Below are 20,303 nucleotides of genomic sequence, written 5' to 3'. Positions count from 1 at the left end.
AGGCTGAGGCAGGAGAATTGCCTGAACCCAGGAGGCGGAGGTTGTGGTGAGCCGAGATCGCGCCATTGCACTCCAGCCTGGGTAACATGAGTGAAACTCCGTCTCAAAAAAAAAAAAAAAGATTTCTGGATACAATCACTTCTGCTTTCCCCTGCCATTCCCTCTAGAAGTTTTAACATGCTCCAGAATGGCTAGAAGCAACATAGAAGAGAAAGGAGGAAAATCAAGATCACAAACCATAAAGCTGTAACGGTGTGAAATGTACAAAACAAATCACATCCCCACACTGGAAGCCATCCTGCGTCACAGCAGAGATGAAACAGGAGGTCCTGCTTGGGATGTGCACAGCACTCACCAGTTTATGATGGCAATGTGAGAGTGCATCCAGGATTTCATCCACAATTCGATCAGACAGGAAGGAGGCCACTGTCAACTTTACTTCACTATGTGAAAATCAAAAGGACAGAGAAGCATTTTAATTTGTGCAAGGGGAGAAAAAAATTACTCACCCTTACTGCTATACTGATAAGGTCAACTGTGATTCCACTTCTGTCTTTGAAAGTGGAATATAAGAATGTGTGAACAGGACTAAGGATTTCCAAAAATAAACCTTAAACACTGCCATAAACACACAAGTAACAGACTTTCTTTACCAATTTCAACCTGGCTCTGCAATTTCAAAACTCCAGATTTAATGGTGGAAATGATAAACATCTGGATAAAGATGTTTTTAATGGGAACCATATGTCCCATGTGTTGAGGAACAATTCACCCGTTGACATAAAGGAAAACAAACCTGGGCTGGAGTGAATTAAAACAAACCTAGTCTGGTTGTTAAGTCTTAGTTACCGCTTTTAGTGCGCTTATCACCCACCCTCTTCACAAGCTTTTCACCAATCAAACGATACCAGACCTGCTTCTGCTTTGACTGGCCACGCTACTTTGAATATTACAAAATCACCTACCCTTATCTTTTATGAAGAGAGGTCACTAAAATTTTCAGTTCTAGTGCCTGTTGCCAGACCTCAGAAAGTTGTTCACATAGCAGAAAGTGCTTTGTTGTTTTTACTAATAAACAGACTCAGTCACTAAGGTTCTGTCAGATGGCTGGTATTTCTGTTTGCATTTTACCAATCTGGGGGTATTCCCAAGAATTCAACTTCCATGTGTGTTCTCAGTCTGAATATCTTAATGCAGATATGTACAAATGTACATTAAGTACAATACATTTAAAAGTGTGAGAGAAATACATACCTGGATTCTAATACTGTCTCATAAGCTAACGTTGGAAATGTATTTGTGTAACATGGAAAAAATCTTGCCAACCTAAAGGCAATCATTTGCATGGAGACTTCTCTGCTCAGGGATATTTCTCAATAGAAGTACTTACTATTGTTTTGCTTACAGTAAAAATTATCATGGGCTAAATATCAAAATACATTTCTTTAAATTCTGCCCCTGAAACAAGAAATTACTAGCTATTTGCTTTTTCTGATACTTCACTATTCCCCAGAGGTATCTCCTGATAACACTCACCCAGGTGTCATATTAAAATACAGGTTACTCGGTCCTACCCCAAACTTTCAGAGTCACCTGAAATTTAATTACTTCCCCTGCTTCTCTTTAGGCATGCTTGGAAATTATACTTCCTCATAAAACTATAGGTTCCATAGTTTATCTTTCTCTCCTTCTCTCTGAAAGTGGGGAGCAGTGGTTTACCTGTTTCAAATTGTAGCAACAAAAAGGACAGCATCTTAAAAATGCAATTCTTTTTTAATATCTCAGGATCATTCTATCATTTTGCTATTGAATATTATATTTCCTTACTGGTTAAGCTTCCAGTTTGTAAAACTTTTAGAGGAAAAGAGTCAACTTAACCTGCCCATGCAAACATGTATATTGTAAGAATGTATGCATACATTTCATTCTATCAATGTTCAGTATAACGCATTGTAAGAGGAGTTAATGGACACAAATTGATTCACTGATGTGTGTTCTATATGGCTCAACTTTCAGAATTTGGCCATTTTCAAAGGAAATGATCCTATCTGACAGAATTTGATACTCAAGCAAAGCTATCAGAATATGATCTATTAGTGGCTGAAACCATTATGAAAGAATAGTGACCAATACATTATTATTATTTTTTAATAAAATTAAATATAAATTTTATTAAGGATTTCAAGTTACATACTTCAAATTTCTAGAATGGAATGGAATCATCATTTTCTCCTTAATATTTAGGCATCTCTGACAAAAAATTCTGAAACCACAAGTTATAAGAATATGTAAGCACACCTAGTTAAGGGCTAGAGTTCATAAAGTCACTAATCTGTGGGGTCCCATAAACCCTCTAGAAGTCTTTTTTAAAATTCCTCAAGTCCTTCCAATTGTCTTACAGGTCAGCTGAGTAGGAATTAGGGGCTTAGTAAAATAAATTAAAAACCAACCAACCAAACAAAAAAACCCTGAAGAACCAGACCTGAGATTATTCAGTTACTGCAGAATTTCAGTTCTATCATCTGGCTTTAAAGTTATAAGCCTTTGATATCTAGTTAATGATAATGCAGTTTATGGTTTCTTTTGTTTTTGACTCATTTTTCTCATGGATTGTCACTTAGCTACATCACTGTGTGTTAGTACCACCACCAGCTCTACAGACAGGGGCTATGATTTCTGCTACATCTAAATCTTTATCAATATTCAAAAATGGTTAAAAGGGAAAATTTAAAAATGTTTCTGAACTTAAGTCTTTAGTTATCTGAAACATTATGCGAATTAGCTGAGCTATAATGTAATTCTGGTGATGGACCAAGACTTTCTATGTAAAAATTCAGAAAAGTCTATCAGTAATCACAGCTTCTAAATATTTATATCTTGTCGTATTTTTCAAACTTTTCCAAACAGAAATCTACGTAAATACTGCAAAGCCACCATTAATACACAGAACCACCAAAAAAACCCCAGAAGGAAAATATGAGGTCAAGGTGGGCCTCTGCCTATTTATAGGCTGTGCATTTGTTCAGCGTATGGTGGTAAAAAGCAGACTGATATCAATCTTCAAGCTAGTGATTTATAAAGGCGACAGATAAACTTCAGAAACAGAAAACAGGGATTACAAACATGTACCCCCTCTTAAATATAAAACCCTTAAACAGAGCACATAATTCTATTTCCTTAAGTAATACAGGCATATACGTGATTGCCTTATTTTGGAAATGTATAAAACCTATGCATTTATGCACAGTTCTATTTATACATAGTATCTGCCTATTAAACATGCCTAAACACATTATACATGGATACAGCCAACAATAACCCTCTTTACAGCTGCCTCAACTGTAAACATTCACAGAAACTGCAGCTCCTAGGTTTATTAACATTATAAACCTACCTAATTTTGTTAAGGATATCAATTCCAGACTGCTCCAACAGGACATTTTTAACAAAGGTACGTGGAATAGAAATCTTTTCGGTGCTGGCATGAATCAAGTCTTGCCGAATGTGGGCTTTTTTCATCACATTGGGACAAAGATTCTCAGCAGCATCAACCATGGACTCAAGCAACGCCTGCAATGCAGCACAAGTGAAGGGGAGAGATGATGACACTGCAGTAGAAGCGCCTGCCATAAAACTGAAAGGTGGTTATACATGCCACGGAGCCCTCGGAGAGCAGGGACTGAACGGTGGTTATACATGACACGGAGCCCTCGGAGAGCAGGGCACATGGGATTCCCAGAGTGCGGCCAAGAATTCTGAGCTGGCCTGGGGTGACTTGCGACTGCTGGATGATCATTGATCTCTGGTAATCACTTTAAATCAGACACTTGGCAGAGCCAGGCAAGCTTCACACTGGCATCTGAAATGTTATAGTATGGCAGCTGTACTTAACATCAAGCCAGTAATCAGAAGATTAAAAATTACAAACACCAAAACTTTATACACCCGCTTACCACAAGAAATTGTTTTCCCTGGTACTAGAAAATAAAGTCACAGATATCCCTAGAAAATAGATTTGAATGCTTTTGAGATTTTGAAGATCACAGAAACCCCAAATTAGGGTGAACCATTCAATTGCTCTATCAAAGTGGCCGTCGCAGAAAAATCACAGAAATGACTGCCAACTTTACTCTTTTAAAAGAAACGCTTTAGTGTTAGGTACAATATTAATTATTATGACAACAATAAACAACATGAAAAATAACAGAAACATTAACAGCACTTTAGAGACTGCATTAATAATACCAGTCAAAACACATTCATACAGCACTTCAGACTTCGAAACATGTTTCTGCACATTTTATCCCTCCAACACCTGTGAAGATGGGCAGGGCAGCTATTCATGTGATCACCACCGAAGAACTGCGTTAAGGGAAGTTAAATGATTTATCTGAGATGGGTGATACGGCTGGGAAGTGTGGAAAAGGCATCAGCGTTCGTGTCAGACCTAAATTTGAAATCTAGCTGAGTGACATTGGACAAAGTTACTGATCTCTCCGTTTTACTTTCCTTGCCCAAAAAATGACAATAAAAAAGTTCTCACCTCATAGGATTATTGAGGATAAAAAATATTACATGTGTTTGTAATGTGTTCCGAAGAGTGTCTAGCACACAGTAAAAGCTCAGTATGTTGCAGGTATTAAAACCTCAATATATCACAGACATTATTATTAATCTGATTTCAAAGACTGTTCTTAATAAGAAACCTAGTATTTGAAAGTGAAGTTCGGATCCTATTAATGGTCCAGTGTGAACAAGGCAATGAAGCACTATTATCCAAAGACTAGTACAGTGGTCTGTCTGCTCACATATTAAAATGCAAAGCACTATCCCGTGAGTAAAATTTCTCATCGCACTGCAGGATAAGCAGTAGGGTAGCAGGCTGTTTATAAGGATGATGTGGGAAACCAGGAGGGAGGCAGCCATCTGAGAAGTTTCCAAAAGCCTTTCCTATTTTGACAGTGCTCTGTCCCCATTACAATTCTGGTGGAATAATCACCGAATTAGTATATTTTCCAAGAAAGCTCCTATACCAACCATCTGCAAGAGATACAAATAAGCCAGTTTAAGGCAAACTAGTTTCCTCTTTGATACTGAAATAAGCATATTTTCTTCTAGATGGAATAATAGTCCGGCACTCTTGATACGAACAACCTCAGGTATCAATACTCTGTATTAATTCTGTCATGTCCTTCAACATAGCAGTTACTTTCTGAAAGGTCTGTCTGCATGACACTGCTAATTCAGTTCGAATAAACTCCAGACCTAAAGAAAAGAGGCCTGGCTTCCAATGTAAACTCTGGCATGAAATTTTTGTGGAATGGTAAATGAGTCGTGTTCAGTGAACAATCTTTGCAGATATCTGCATTCTGATCTATAAAATTATTTAAGGTCTCTTTCTGCTTCATGATCACATAACTTTGACCTATAAAAAGGAATTTTAGCCTGCCTCAAGCATTCAATGAATTCAATAAATATTTTGCAGTTAGTTCCTTACTACCACCACGATCCCAACAGTACAATACAGCACTGTAAAGGTAACTTCATCCAGGATTTCGTCTGATCTACATAACAACCCTGTAGGTGATGAGGGCACTGGGGCTCACAGGAGATAAGTGACTTGTCTGAGGTCACTCAGATGGTCACCGGAGTTGGTGAGATGGGGACTCATGCCTTCTGTTTCCTACTCTTGTCTCCTATTCTATCCATCCTCATCTAATGGCCCCAATCAGTGTCCAAAGGAATGTGCTTTTCTTCTCTGCTGCATTATGTATAAGTTTGTTCCCTTGTTCTCTTAGGTAAACAGTATCTAAGGCTGCCAGGGTGAACTCTGTAGCGGCAGGGCTGGGAGAGAGATGAGAGAGGATGGCAGCCTTTCCTTCATGCCCCATGGAGCTCTGCACGCCAGACCCTGTTCAACATCCATCCTTCCAATAGCTTCAAACTGTATTCCAATGAGTGTCAATCAAACGTTTGCCGACAATCACCTATACAATACATACGATATAATACACATACAATACAGCCTAGGAAGCCTTTCTACCTGAATATTCTGCCATGGAAAGGTCAGCTGCAACATGCTGTCCTCCCGTCTCCGCTCAAACAGCAACAACGACAGCAGTAAAACCAACCTTTCTTGCTAAGTGCTTCACTGTGAAGAGTGGTACCCGACTAGGTGAGAAGTGTGTACGTCTCACTAGACTCCACCTACCTCAACCCCTTTCACCACATCTATCTCCAAACATACTAGATTTATTCCTAGATATTTCCTCAAAAGCAGAAATATGTCAAAATTATCACTCTTTGGCACAGAATAAAACTCCCTGAAGTAGCTGGTAGATGCTGAGCTTGCCAGCCCCATTTCTCGCCATATCTGTGTATTTCCTTTGTAACAATTCATAATCCAATCATAGTTGCAGCTTTCCATATGATTCAGGCTCTGTTTCCATGCTTTGTGCACTGCTTTCTTGGCCTAGATTCCTCCATTTTCCCCTGTGAGCCAGGATAAAACATCTCTACTCCTCTATACTTAGCTCAGTATTTTCCTTTCAGAAGACTTTCTTCCCTTCTCTCTTCACACTCCAAGCTCTATTTGATGACGTGCACTCTTTCGGAATGCTGTAACAGCAGGAACCTCAGTGATCAAAAATAAAATAAAATAAAATACTCAAGAAGTGATTTTTACCCGTTTTTGGGTCAAGACACTCCTTTGAAAATCTAAACACTCATTCAGAAAAATTTATATGCAATTTTAATAGAATCCTGGTAGTTCCAAGAGCTAGAGTTATCGGACTCCAGAAACAGAGTTTGAACCTGGTGGCAGTTGTGAAGTCCCACCTTACATCCTCAGGGCCTGGCATATTTCTTAAAACATTTAAAAAGTATTACAGGTCCAAGGACTTGCTGAGTATGGGTACTGTATAGTCCATCTTTTCTGTACTAAACTTCAGTGCTACCTGTGTCATTTCTAACATTTGAATATATGCATGGCTCCATTTCTGGGATCTGTTTTTTTGGGTCATCTACCTCTGCATATTGTTCTAATTATGCTAAGTCTTAACATGTAGCAGAATGAGACTCCCAACCTTCTTGTTCTTCTTTACATGTGTCTGGGCTATTCTTGAGCACTGCTTTTCCATATGTTTAGAATCAGCTTTGTCAAGTTCTATTAAAAACTTATCAGAATGTCTACTATAATTATCAAATAACAGACAAATTTGGGGAAAAACTGACAACTGTAACAATAACTTTTCCTACCCATAAACATGTCACATATTTTTGTTTTAGAATTTCTTTAAAGTCTCTCAATAAACTTTCTCCATTGAGGCGTTATAGATTTATGTGAATTATTTCCTAGGTGCTTTAGATTTTTGTTACTATTTTATTATTATTATTTTGAGATTAAGTCTCACTCTGTTGCCCAGGATGGAGTGCAATTGGCGTGATCTCAGTTCACCGTAACCTCCACCTCCCAGCTTCAAGCTATTCTCCTGCCCGCGCCTTCCGCGTAGCTGGGATTACGGGCACCTGCCACTACATCGGGCTAATTTTTTTGTAATTTTTTAGTAGAGATGGGGTTTTGCCATGTTGCCCAGGCTGGTCTTAAGCTCCTGACCTCAAGCAATCCACTTCACTTGGCCTCCCAAAGTGCTGGGATTACAGGTGTGAGCCACCACGCCAAGCCCTCCGCTACTATTTAAGATGGTGACTATTTTTAATGACATTTTCAGATGGTGACTATTTTTAACAACATTTTCTAACGAATTGTTGCTCACATAGAGAAACACAATTTTTTTTTTTTTTTGATACAGGATCTCATTCCACCACCCAGGCTGGAGTGCAGTGGCGCAATCATAGCTCACCCCCACCTTGAAGAGCTGGGACTATAGTCAGGGGCCACAATGTCCAACTAATTTTTAAAATTTTTGTAGAGACAAGGGCTTCCTGTGTTGTTCAGGCTGGTCTCAAATTCTTTGCTTCAAGTGGTCTTCCAGCCTCAGCCTCCCAAGTGCTGGGATTACAGGTGGGAGCCACCATGCCTGGCCTAATCTTTTACATACTGCTCTACATCTCGAAACCTTATCACACAGATTCAATAACTTACTTGCAGATTCTTTGGGTTTTTTTATGTAGGCCATCATAAAATCTGCAAATTCTATTAATTTTTCTTCCTTTTTAATTTTTACATTTCTCATTTCTTTTGCTTGTTATATTGCACTGCCTAAGACCTTCAGTATAAAGTTGAATAGAAGTGATAATAAATATCTCTGCCTTATTCCTGAATTTAAAGGAAATATTTTCCCCCATTAAAAAAAAAAATCTAGACCTACAAAGATTGGAAAAAAAAAAAAAAAAAAAGGACAATAAGCATCTATATCCTACTCCTAAAATTTACCAGTTGCAAATAATTTGGAATATTTGTTTCTCCCTCTCTGAAATATCTGAAAGCATGTTGTAGGCATCATGACCCTCACTGCTAACTTCTTAAATGATCTACGCTTAGCTCATTAGTTTTCAGCCTCTCCTCACTTCCAATATTGGTATCTAAAATTATGTATCTCACCCTATGTACCAGTTTAGTTGCATCCTACAGGTTCTTATATCACTAATACATTACCGTCAATTCCTTATGTCCTCTAATTTACATTATGGCGTCCCCTTTGATGAGTCAGAAGTAATTTTTAAATTTATAAATATGTGGGGCATTTTTCTAGTTATCTTTTGTTATTAATTTCTAACTTATTTGAATTGAGACCAGAGAATATGGTCTTTGAAATTGTGCAGATGACCTTTATGACTTCATGAGAATTTTTCATAAATATTTCATGAACACCTGAAAAAAATTTGACATTCTCTTTTTGTTGTGCACTGATGGTATAGCTACATTAGATTACAATTGAGATTTTTGTTGTTCAAATCATTGTTGTTCATCATTGTTTTGCTTGATCTATCAGTTACGGATAGTTATCTTAAAAGAGCTCTACCACAATGGCAGAGCCAAAAATGGCAAATTCATCCACTTTTCTTTGTAATTTTGTCCACTTATTCATTCATTTATATATGAAGCCATATGATTAGATGCTTATACACTTGAAATTGTTATGTATTTCTAGAAAACTGGACCATTTGTCACTATTCATGGAACTGTTTTCTTTCTAGTGATACCTATTCTACTGCCATTTGGGTGGGATCAATTCTTCTGGCTTGGAATTCAACCTTGTATTGCAGGATATTTAGGATCAATGTCATCTGCCCAAATCAGTCACTATGACACCAAAAATACCCCAACACATTCTACTACTCTTCTAGAAATGCAGTATAACTTTTAGTTTAGAGCCTCTGTTTTAGTGATTATGCTAGAAATTTTAATATGCATATTTTACTTCATGCATAAAGCAACACAGTCCAATAGCACTTTGATATGATAGGAATATCTGTGCTGTCCAATAAGGAGCCATTAGCCACATGTGGCTACTGAGCCCTTGAAACTGAGAAACCGATTTTTGATTAATTGTAATTTTAATGGCTACATGTTGTAATGGGTAACACAATGGACCATGCAGGTCTAATGCTGAGTTCTTAACACTTCTCTAGAATAAAACTAGGACCCTGGACTGCTTTAACTCTCTGTCTACTAACTTACATACTCACTTTCACTATTGGCTTTTTATTTTATAGGGTGTTAAATATTAATGTCACTGTTTCATGTAACGTTGCTATTTACTCACATTTGGACCTTCCCTGCTTGTGAGTCTTCTTGCAGCTCAGACTCCCTTTTTAGATAATTTTTCTTTGTCCTAAAGCATATTCTTAGTGTCCGTTTTATACGTGTGTGTGTGTGTGTGTGTGTGTGTGTGTGTGTCTGTGTGTGTATAGTGACAGCAAATGACCTCAGTTTTTGCAATGATGAAAATGTTCTCATCTTCATTCATAAAAACTAGGTCCACTAGGTATATAATTCTAGATTGATGCCTTACGTTCTCTCTAAAGTTTAAAGATATTATTTCATTGTCTTTTAGATTCCATTAACTACTGAGAAGTGAGCTGTCAGTCTTAATATGTCTTTTTTTAAGTAATAAAAAAGAAACTCTCCCTGCCCCCTACCACCAAATAACTCTGGCCTCCTTTTAAGATAAGTAATCTTCAGTGTTCTTCACTTTTCATTACAATCATTCTAGATGTACGTTTGCTTTTCTCTATCCTGCTTTAGGTTTCACTGGGCTTCCTGCATCAGAAGACTCTGGTCTTTAATTCATCTCTGAAATTCCCAGCTGCCATCTCTTCAAGTGTTGCCTTCCCCTAGTCTCTATTTTCTTTTTTGGGGGAAATCTAAATTAGGCTTATGTTAAATTTCCTCACTTTTCTTATATAGTCTTTATTTTGTTAGTCTCTCTGTTTGACTACCTTCAGACAACTTGCAATGAACTGGTCCTGTTTTTGAAATATGATAATCCAGTATCATTTTGCCTGTATCTCTCTCTAATGACAGTTATGAGGGTCTATAGTTCTTAACTGTAAAAATAACTAATGGCTCTTAGGAAAGCTGTTTAATATTTGTAAGGTGAATTGGATTAATATCCTTAACATGGCAGCTATGCTCTTATATTATTGCAGTGAGCCAGTGATTTGCAGTTCATTACAAGCAAATACAACGTCTATACTAAAATGCCCTGAAATCTTTCTTTCTTTTGCTTTGGAAAATATAAAGTCCAGAAAAAGGAAAACTCAGAGAACTCTTCTGGCCAAAATGAGTTAATAGTTGACAAAATGCCACCTAAACCCCTCAGGCATCATATCCTAAGTAAAGCTGAAATTTACCAGTGAAGTATTTTACCATTTAAGCCTTGAATGAAATCAAGAATTTCCTAGGCCAACACAAACACCCTAGACTTTAAGGCCAGAAGGGAAAAATGAATGTTTCCTCATGTTAAAACATTCAAATCCTACTTGTTCCTCTACTACTACTCCAGGAACGAAATGTTAGGATCAAGAGAGGGAAAACAGGAGGCGTGCTGTCATTCCAAAACACCTAAAGCAAGGCCAGTCTAGAGGAAACATCACCTCCTTCAAAGAACACATTTCTCCAGTGTTACAGCTTTATTTTCCGCCAGGAAGTATACTAAGAAGGCTGCCTTATCTAGCCATTTGTTTTGCTTTCTGAAATACTTAGAAAGATGGCTTAAAGAGCTATTTGGACTTATTCTCATCCAATATTCAAAATGTCTCTGACTGGCCATGGTACAGGATGACCAAATATTAAAGCTGAAGTAAATCCCCCTGATTATCATGAGGCCAAGATAATCTTGCAGAAGAAAACTTGATCCAAAAACGTAGGCAACTTGCTTAGAGCACATCTCAGGAAACCCAGGACGCGAATCTAGGCCTGCTAGTTTCCTTTTGTATTCTACCACTCCCTATAATAATAATTATTTTCACAAAATAACATTTAAACAAGATAATCCATCGACTTTAGTGCTTGCAAGTGTAACATGTTAAGTTTAGAGAATGTGGGAAGTAGAAAAAGGAAAATGTTTAAACAGGGAAATTTGATATTGTGTTGAATTCAATAACAACCATAATAGTTTAATTTAAAACTTAATACTGGTTATATTAAAAATACATTTTCCCTACACAATTTTAAGAAAATCAATGCATTTTGTAGCTTATATAAATAGACAAATGGTAATTTCTTAAAAATAGTAAAAGGTTGTCGACTTGTCATGTAAACTAGAAAAAAATATAAAGAAGTCTATTAAAAGTATCAAAAATGAAAGGTGCATCCAGTTAAAAGAAAATTTTAAAATACATTTAATTAAGAAATTTTGGTTGAGGACTTTCTCTGATTCATTCCAGACGCCCCCAAAGAAAATGAAACTTGAAACTCAGAAGGACTGAGAATAATAAAAACAAGTGAGTAGGGAACAGGAAAAGGCGGGGGGTGGTGGGGAGAAAGGCCATTTGGAGGTCGGGGACCTTAGAAATAGTGAGAATGGGAGAAAAGCACACTATGATACTTGCAGATAAGGAGGCAGTGATGAATGGAGAACACTGGCGATGTTTAAAAAGGGGTCAGAGAAATCAATGTCAAAAAATTGTACGAAATGCCTATTTACAGAAGATATTTTGGATCCTAAATATATTTATATTATTTTAGGCTTTTAAAAGTTCAAATGTATTTTACTTCAGAAATTTTCCTTCTACTCTCTCCTAAGAAAGAGACTGGCAAGAGTCCATTTCGACAATTCCATGCAATGAGAAGAAAATGAACAGCAAAGGTATAAGGGATGATTTTTCATTTAGCGCATTTCTGAAATGACAATTAACAGTTTGAAGCTATTTGATAGGGAAGGTTCTGTCACGAGTGTTTTATGTCCATTTAAATTCTAGCCAGTTATCAGAGTATGGAATAAGTTCTTACAAATACTTTAATGAAACAAACCAGGCAATGGATATGAATACATAATTTACAGAAGAAGAAATACAAAGGGAGAACGAAATTACTTGATGCTTCACTGAGTTGTTGAAGAAATCCAAAAGACACAAGGAGGCCGGGTGCAGTGGCTCACGCCTGTAATCGCAGCATTTGGGAGGCTGAGGCAGGCAGATCACTGGAGGTCAGGAATTTGAGACCAGCCTGGCCAATATGGTAAAACCCCGCCTCTACTAAAAATACAAAAATCAGCTTGGCCTGGTGGGCGAGGCCTATAGCTCCAGCTACTTGGGAGGCTGAGGCATGACAGGCGCTTGAACCTGGGAGGCAGAGGCTACAGTGAGCTGAGATTGCACCACTGCACTCCAGCCTGGGTGACAGAGCTAGACTCTGTCTCAATAAACCCACAAACACACAAACAAAAAGACACAATGAAACTTTTTTTACCATTACATTGAAAAACATCAAAAGGTTGATAAACTTAGTATTGTTGAAGATGCGGCAAAATCAGCAATTGCCTTCACCAGTGAACAGCAGCGTGTGAATACATATGAAACTATAATACTATTTGACATAACAATGGGTCAATTACAGAAATTTACCCTAACCAAATTAATCAGAAATTGTAAAATAAATTACATTGATACAGCTATGCAATGGAATACCACACAGCCATTAAAAATGATTATTCAGCCGGGCGCGGTGGCTCAAGCCTGTAATCCCAGCACTTTGGGAGGCCGAGGTGGGTGGATCACGAGGTCAACAGATCGAGACCATCCTGGTCAACATGGTGAAACCCCGCCTCTACTAAAACTACAAAAAATTAGCTGGGCATGGTGGCGCATGCCTGTAATCCCAGCTACTCAGGAGGCTGAGGCAGGAGAATTGCCTGAACCCAGGAGGTGGAGGTTGCGGTGAGCCGAGATCGTGCCATTGCACTCCAGCCTGGGTAACATGAGTGAGACTCCGTCTCAAAAAAAAAAAAAAAATGATTATTCATTGAGCCGGGCGCAGTGGCTCACGCCTGTAATCCCAGCTCTTTGGGAGGCTGAGGTATGTGGATCACCGGAGGTCAGAAGTTCAAGACCAGCCTGACCAATATGGTGACACCCCGTCTTTAAAAATAAAAAAAAAATTTATAAAAGAAAACAAATGATTATTCATCAACCTAGGATTGCATTCATGACATTGTACCAAACAGAAAAAGGTTACCATCCACTATGTATAGTATGATAACTTATACAAGAAACTGTGTATATAGGCACAGAATGTCGAGAAATTCCCTAAGATATTGACAGAGACACCATCTCTGGGATTTCAGGGGATTTTTACTTTCTTTTTTTTTCCTACATGTTAGTATTGTTTAAACATTTCAGGAAGAGAAAGTTTCATTTTTTACATTTAAAAATAAACAACAAAGCCAATTTTGTTTTAAATATGTTATGTGCCATGGAGGATAAAAGAAGTTCTATTAGGTAACAAATGGTCTAGCAGAACTCCACCATCCACAGTCCTTTTTCTGCCCATCTGTCTCTGCTTAGAATGGATTCAAAACAACCATGATTAAATAAAATAAAAATGACACACGGAGTCCTTCTGTATTACACGCACAGGAAGACAGGGACTTAAACTCCTTAAAAAGAAAATCCCACATTTTCTCCTTCATTAACTTAATTTTCAAAGAGAGTAATTAACGTGCTGCAAAGTTATTAATGAGTTGCACTCCAAACTCCCTATATGCTGCAGCAGTTGTGTTCTCAGAAGAAAACAGGCCAAATAATTATAGAAATTCAGACATAGATTTTAAAGGCATCTTTGATAGGCAGATTGGAAGTGATGAAAACTTTCTGAATGTGAAATTTATCTAGTGTAGCTGTTTCTTGAAGTTACTTTAAACAAAAGCTGGTCTTAGATTACTCGATTCCCATAAGATTTCAAAAACTTTTTTAACCTTTTTTCAGTCAATCTATAGGCAGGTCTCTGCAACCTTAGGTACCTTGTAATTACATTTAAATACCTTTCCTTAGTCTTTGAAGCAGCTCCTTACAAGGATTATTACCTATTTGCCTAGTGGCAGACTCCCCACATAAGCAGGATCTAGACACTGTAAATGTAGTGACTATCATCTTTCCCATTCTCTAAATCAGATGTTAACAACAGGAGGTACTTTTTCCTGAAGCACACTTCTCTCTCTACCCCCTAATTAAAATCAATCATTTCTTTATCAGTGGCAACCCATCATCTATTAGGTATATTTAGAGGTTTACTGTCAAAAATGAAACTCTTTATGTAAGAAGTCTTTCCAAATTTTATAATGAAGCTGGAAAAGACACAGTATCCAATTTTTACTACAAGTGCATCTTTGCAGCATGCACACATACAAATCTATGAAACACAGACAGCTACGGAATGAAGTGCTGTGATACACAGTTAAATCTTAACAATTTCAGTTCCCAAATAACAAACTCCACAAACCTTTAGCTGCTCATCTACTACTCTGGTAACTTCTCCAGCCATTGATTCCAGGGTGTCCTGAATGGGACTGGATAATAAGCTACCGGCTCCCGCACAAGATGCACCACCAACATGGTATAAATTTGGTAACAACTGTAAGAAAAATGTAAAAATTTACCTCTTTATAATTGAGTAAATATTTTAATAAGCATCAAAGTCATTTCAGAGTGAATGAGAAGGTGAAGAAATACTGTTAAAGATAATCTCTTCTCAGTCAAAGGCTGTTTGCACAGATTAATAAACTGAGGTCGAGACTATCAGCATTCATTTTTATTCAATGAGTCACAGCAACCCTAAGAAACACTAGACTGGGTACCAGGAGACTTTCCCATTGACCACTTCTGTCATTAAGCAGCTTTGAAACCACAGGAATAATACACTACCCTCTCACGTCTTAATGTCCTCATCTGGGGTATGAAAGTTGAGTCACTTACTCACAACACTTCTGTCACCAAAAGTGTAGGTGTTTGCCAAACCAGGTCACTCTCCAGTTTTCTGCATACTCCAAATGGGTGTCCTACAAATCTGTTCAACTTACTTCTGACACTATCTACCTGGAGTTTGCCTCACATCCCAAAATTGAGAGACTCACTCCCACCAGACTACACCCGATTCGGACGCCAGTCCCAGGTCCCAGGTTGTCACTGGTACTTCTAACCAGCCAGCTATAAATTCAAGGGGTTCCCAGGAATCCTTCCTCAGCTTCCCAAATTTGCTAAAATGACTTAGAGAACTCAGCAAAGCATTTTAATTATGATTACTGGCTTACTATAAAAGATACAGCTCAGGAGTAGCCAAACAGAAGGAGATGTACAGGGTAAAGTGTGAGGTCGGGGGAGCTTCCATGTCCTGTCTGGGTACACAACCATCCCAGCACACTGATGAGTTCATCAACCCAAAAGTTCTCTGAAGCCTACTATTTAGAGATTTTATGGAGGACCCATTACATAGACACGATTGATTAAATCACTGGCCACTGGTGTCCATTCAGTCTCCAGCCCCTCTGTATTTCCAGGGGGCCCGGAGGTGGGGTGACAGATTCAGTTCACTAATCACATGGCTGGTTCCTCTGGCAACCTCCCCTATCCTGCAGCTATCTAAGGGCTCAGGGAGAGTCATCTCATTAGGATAAACTCTGGTGTGGTGAGAGGGGCTTTTTATTAATAACAAAAGATGCTCTTATCATCTCTGTCACTCAGGAAATTACAGGGGTTTTAGAAGCTCTTCGTCAGGAACCAGGAACAAAGACCAAATGTTATAACAAAAGATGCTCCTATCATCCCTATCACCAGGAAATTACAAGGGTTTTAGAAGCTCCATACCAGGAACTGGGAACAAAGGCCAAAATATATTTCTTACTGTATCACAGGAGTATCTGATTGATATACAGGTTCCTCACACCTCATGACATTCAGTGACTGTGTGATTCTAACAGCAGAACCAAACCTAGATCCCCCTTTTTCTGACTCACAGTTAAGTCTTTGCTCTACTAAGTCACACTTTGGGAACCAAAGCCTAATGTGAGAGAAGTTTCCGTTTAGAGATAACAGAGGGGAGTTTCCTGTTATCAGCTTAGAAGCAGAATCACTTTAAAGGAATTGTTACTCATTTAAATTACAGCTCCCTCTCAGTTACTGAGGGCCCAATCATACCCTCTGAAAATCACACCGGCCCTTTGCTTTTTATTCTATATCTTGATTACGGGCCATCAGCACAGGTACAGAAAGGAGGTCAAGGCTAATTCAGTTCACTTCGCCACTTGTTAGTAAACTCGGAATTAGGTAGAGAGATAAAGAAAGTTGAAACTAGTTTCTAAAACTAAATTTTATAAAACGTTTTTATTATACCAGACTCTCACACTGCCTGAAGTGAAACTCACCGTTTTAGAGTTCTTAGCATCACGCATGAGCCGCTCCGCTGATTTTAAATCTTCCTGGATAGCATCTCCCCCACAATTTCGTAAGGAGTTGAGATGATCTTGTACTTTCACACATATTCTGTCAATCATCTGCTCCAAACCAGAAAAAGGCAAGCATCCAAGTCAGCCCAGTCGATATTCAGATAGAAGGAAACAGACTTGAGCATGAAAAAAACTTCAGCAAACCACAGAAGGCACGAGAATAAAAAAACCAAACCCTTCTAACTGGAATGGTTAAGAATGCCGCTTATAACCAATTATTAATTTACTTTATGCATGTAAGTAACCTTTGGCAACTTTAACCCCAGAAAAAAACTGAAGGCATTTCAGTTCCCTTTCCTGCCTTAGGAAATGCAACATATAGACCAAAAGTGAACACTTCTCGATGATTCAGAGCCGAGCCGCACTCAGTGACATTTTGCTAGATACTAACTCCTTCATTAACTTTTAGTGAGCACCCTCCATGCGTTAGACAAAGAATTAGGTATTGAGGAAACGGAAAATGTGCAACACTTAGACTGTTGCAAGTCTAAGACTATAAAATGATGCCCAACAGCCAGTTGGTCTCAATATTATAGAAACCAGAACATACCTTAGAAATTGGTATTTTAAAAATTGATTCAATTATATCAAGTATTTTTCTTTGTAAATTACGAGCCGCCAAAAAACAAAAGCAAGTTGAGGTTTTATTATATTAACATAGGTAATAATAAAGTCAATATCATCTACTTTCTATTACAATAAGATGCCTCCTCTGCCAAGTTAGTTAAACCTAAATTATTCTCAATTGCTTTATGGATATAAAATACAAAACCCAATGGGAGATGGTGGATCCCTTTGGTAGGCAAAAAATACTACAGAAAGGTAAGATTATATTCTTCAATATTTGTACTTATACAAAAAAGCATGCAGGAGGCCAAGAAGTCTGAAGAAAAAGGTAACCACAATGTGGTTGTAAAAGTGTCCCCAACATTTTCAGCAGAACTGTAGGTTGTCTACTTATTTCATGTTCTTAAAAAAATTATTCATTCTTCAAAGACCTTACATATCATGAGTCCCCTTCCATGTGGTAATTCATTTGGCAGAAGGGACAAACGATATTCTTTTTAAGTTAAATTCACACTTCTCGATTTTGAATTATTTGATATCACAACTATATGAAGATAGTCTTTCTTTCTTTCCCTATCAATTTCAAAAAGATAGCGACTTTACACACTAATCAGAGCCCATGTCTATTTGCTGCAGCACTACCATCTCTCTTCCCTTTTTCTTTGTAAAATCGGGTTCATAGTATCTGCCGCGCCTTCTTTACTAGAGTGTTAATGAAGACAATTCAGCAAAATAACACCTCTCAAAGCACCTATTACTGATAAAGGGCCAGTAATGCCAAAGTTTATATACAATAAAAACAGCTCCTACTGCTGTAAAATATATTGAGGCTACATAAGTTAATATCTTGAGATCCCTATAGGAAAGGAAAGTTATACGAATATTGCTTCTCACATCAAATTCTCTCTCGGCCTAAAATCCCTAAAATCTAAGATAAGAAAGTTATAATTCCTGCCTATGACTGCAGGCAGAAATCTACAGATATTTTTCTGTATCATACAATGCCTTGCATAGAGCTAACTATAAGTTTTTAAAAATCCTAATTGATACAAATCATAACTGTTCTAACTACTGTATTGATCTGTGCTTCCTGAAGCAAAAAGACTCATCAATAATTCATATCTTAACCAAGAATGGATGCCTGATATCAAGAGACAAATAAATCGCACACTAAGAAAGAAACTGATATACATTTGGGATCGCAAAAGGCTAATGTGAGAGGCACGGGAACGAAGCGCTATAGAGCTGATCATCATTAATAGAGACCAAGAAGACACTTAAAATGTATGCCCTTAAGCATTCACCAACAAAAATGGTCTTTAAGTAGAACATTTTAAAATGTCATCCAAAAGAAAAATTAAAATTCAGTTCTTCAATTCAAAAAAGACATAAAATCATGTCTCCCAAATTCTTCAGAGCATAGTTCAACAGACCACATTTGGATGCTTTACTATGAAAGAGCTCAAAGCTCAGAAAAGGTAAACTTAAAGACGACATGGAATGATTACACAGAGTACAAATGGAAAATTTTTTAAAAAGTAAATCAAGGGCTTGATCGGTTGATAATTCATCCCTCAAGAAGATAAATATGAAAAATAAAGAGCTGCTATCTGAAAGGCTACAATCTCTTGGGTTATCCTGTCAGAAGACCTCACAGAAGATGGTTGTGTTAGGTCTGTTTAGTTTAACCTCTCTACTTCACCCTAAGTCTATGGCATTCAGTTTCTTTAAAGCAACACAGAAAAGGTGTTGACTGCCGTAGTTTATGAAGCTCAATTCCTTCCAAGAAAATGCACCCTGTCGTTCCTGGCCATGGTTTTGAGTGTTAATCTGTCTTCTCACATCCTTCCTGCAGGTCCCATGTCTTCCCCTTGAGAATACCCTGCACAAGCACACGCTGTCTTCCAGTGACAGTCTTGCACGTATTTAAACACACCTATCTTTTCTTCCTGAACCTTCATTTCTTCAGGTTTAACACTCCCATCTCCTTTTCCCATGCCTACACTGACACAGTTGTGCAGTTCTTGACCTCCTTTTCCACAGGTCACTTCTGCATCTGTCTTCTACCTAGACCCCCACGAAGTCTGCCTTCCTCAGTGAAATGAACTGTAACACAAGAGTGGACTGGTAAGCACAGAGCTGAGCTGAACACAGCTATCGTCTTCCTTACTATAGAAAGCATACCTTCGTTAATACGGTACAAGTCAAAACGGCTTCTTTAGCAACCACGTCACACCACTAACTCATATCACACTTGCTGGTGACTACCTAGGCTTTTTCAAGTATACTGGGCCATTGAACCCATGTGTAAGAATGACAACCATTAGCAATAAATGCCATCTGTGGTTGCTCACAAGCTGATACAACTGTCCTTAGTTCCAGCAAACGGCTTATTCATAGAAAATGTTATCATTCTCCACATCTGTTTCTTCATTCCATTCAAGAGAAATTACTGAACACCTGGCACAGAGGAGCTACAGTCTTGAAAAAGATGACCCCGTGTCATGAAGCAACTTAAAAACACAGACGTGGGAAGAAATATTCACAGATAACAGTAGCACAGACATAAAGTGCTACATGATATCCACAAGGACATGAGTGTTTTATTTCCTTCACTGCTGAATCCCTACTTCTTATGATAGTGGCTGCCATATCTTAGCCCTTTACAACTGTTTACTCAACGACAAAAGATAAAAACTTTAAAAAATTTTTAGCCAGCCGGGCGCGGTGGCTCACGCCTGTAATCCCAGCACTTTGGGAGGCTGAGGCGGGTGGATCACGAGGTCAAGAGATCAAGACCATCCTGGTCAACATGGTGAAACCCCGCCTCTA

The 20,303-nt window shown here is 38.1% G+C and overlaps 1 protein-coding gene across 11 annotated transcripts in view; it reads right to left on the bottom strand.

The window, feature by feature from the left end:
- The window catches only part of CARMIL1 (capping protein regulator and myosin 1 linker 1), a 351,508-nt gene that overhangs the window by 69,153 nt on the left and 262,052 nt on the right, over window positions 1-20,303 (bottom strand). For all 11 annotated transcript variants that reach the window (XM_017505212.2, XM_037730170.1, XM_037730172.1 and 8 more), the window contains 4 exons: window positions 16,824-16,952; window positions 14,906-15,037; window positions 3,395-3,570; window positions 356-443 (listed from right to left, as the gene is read on the bottom strand). In XM_017505212.2, coding sequence (XP_017360701.1) covers window positions 356-443; window positions 3,395-3,570; window positions 14,906-15,037; window positions 16,824-16,952 — 525 coding nt within the window. The remainder of the gene's footprint in view (window positions 1-355; window positions 444-3,394; window positions 3,571-14,905; window positions 15,038-16,823; window positions 16,953-20,303) is intronic.

The sequence above is a fragment of the Cebus imitator genome, unplaced genomic scaffold, assembly GCF_001604975.1.
Source record: "Cebus imitator isolate Cc_AM_T3 unplaced genomic scaffold, Cebus_imitator-1.0 Scaffold335, whole genome shotgun sequence".
Classification (NCBI taxonomy): domain Eukaryota; kingdom Metazoa; phylum Chordata; class Mammalia; order Primates; family Cebidae; genus Cebus; species Cebus imitator.
This window is presented reverse-complemented; position numbering and strand designations above follow the sequence as displayed.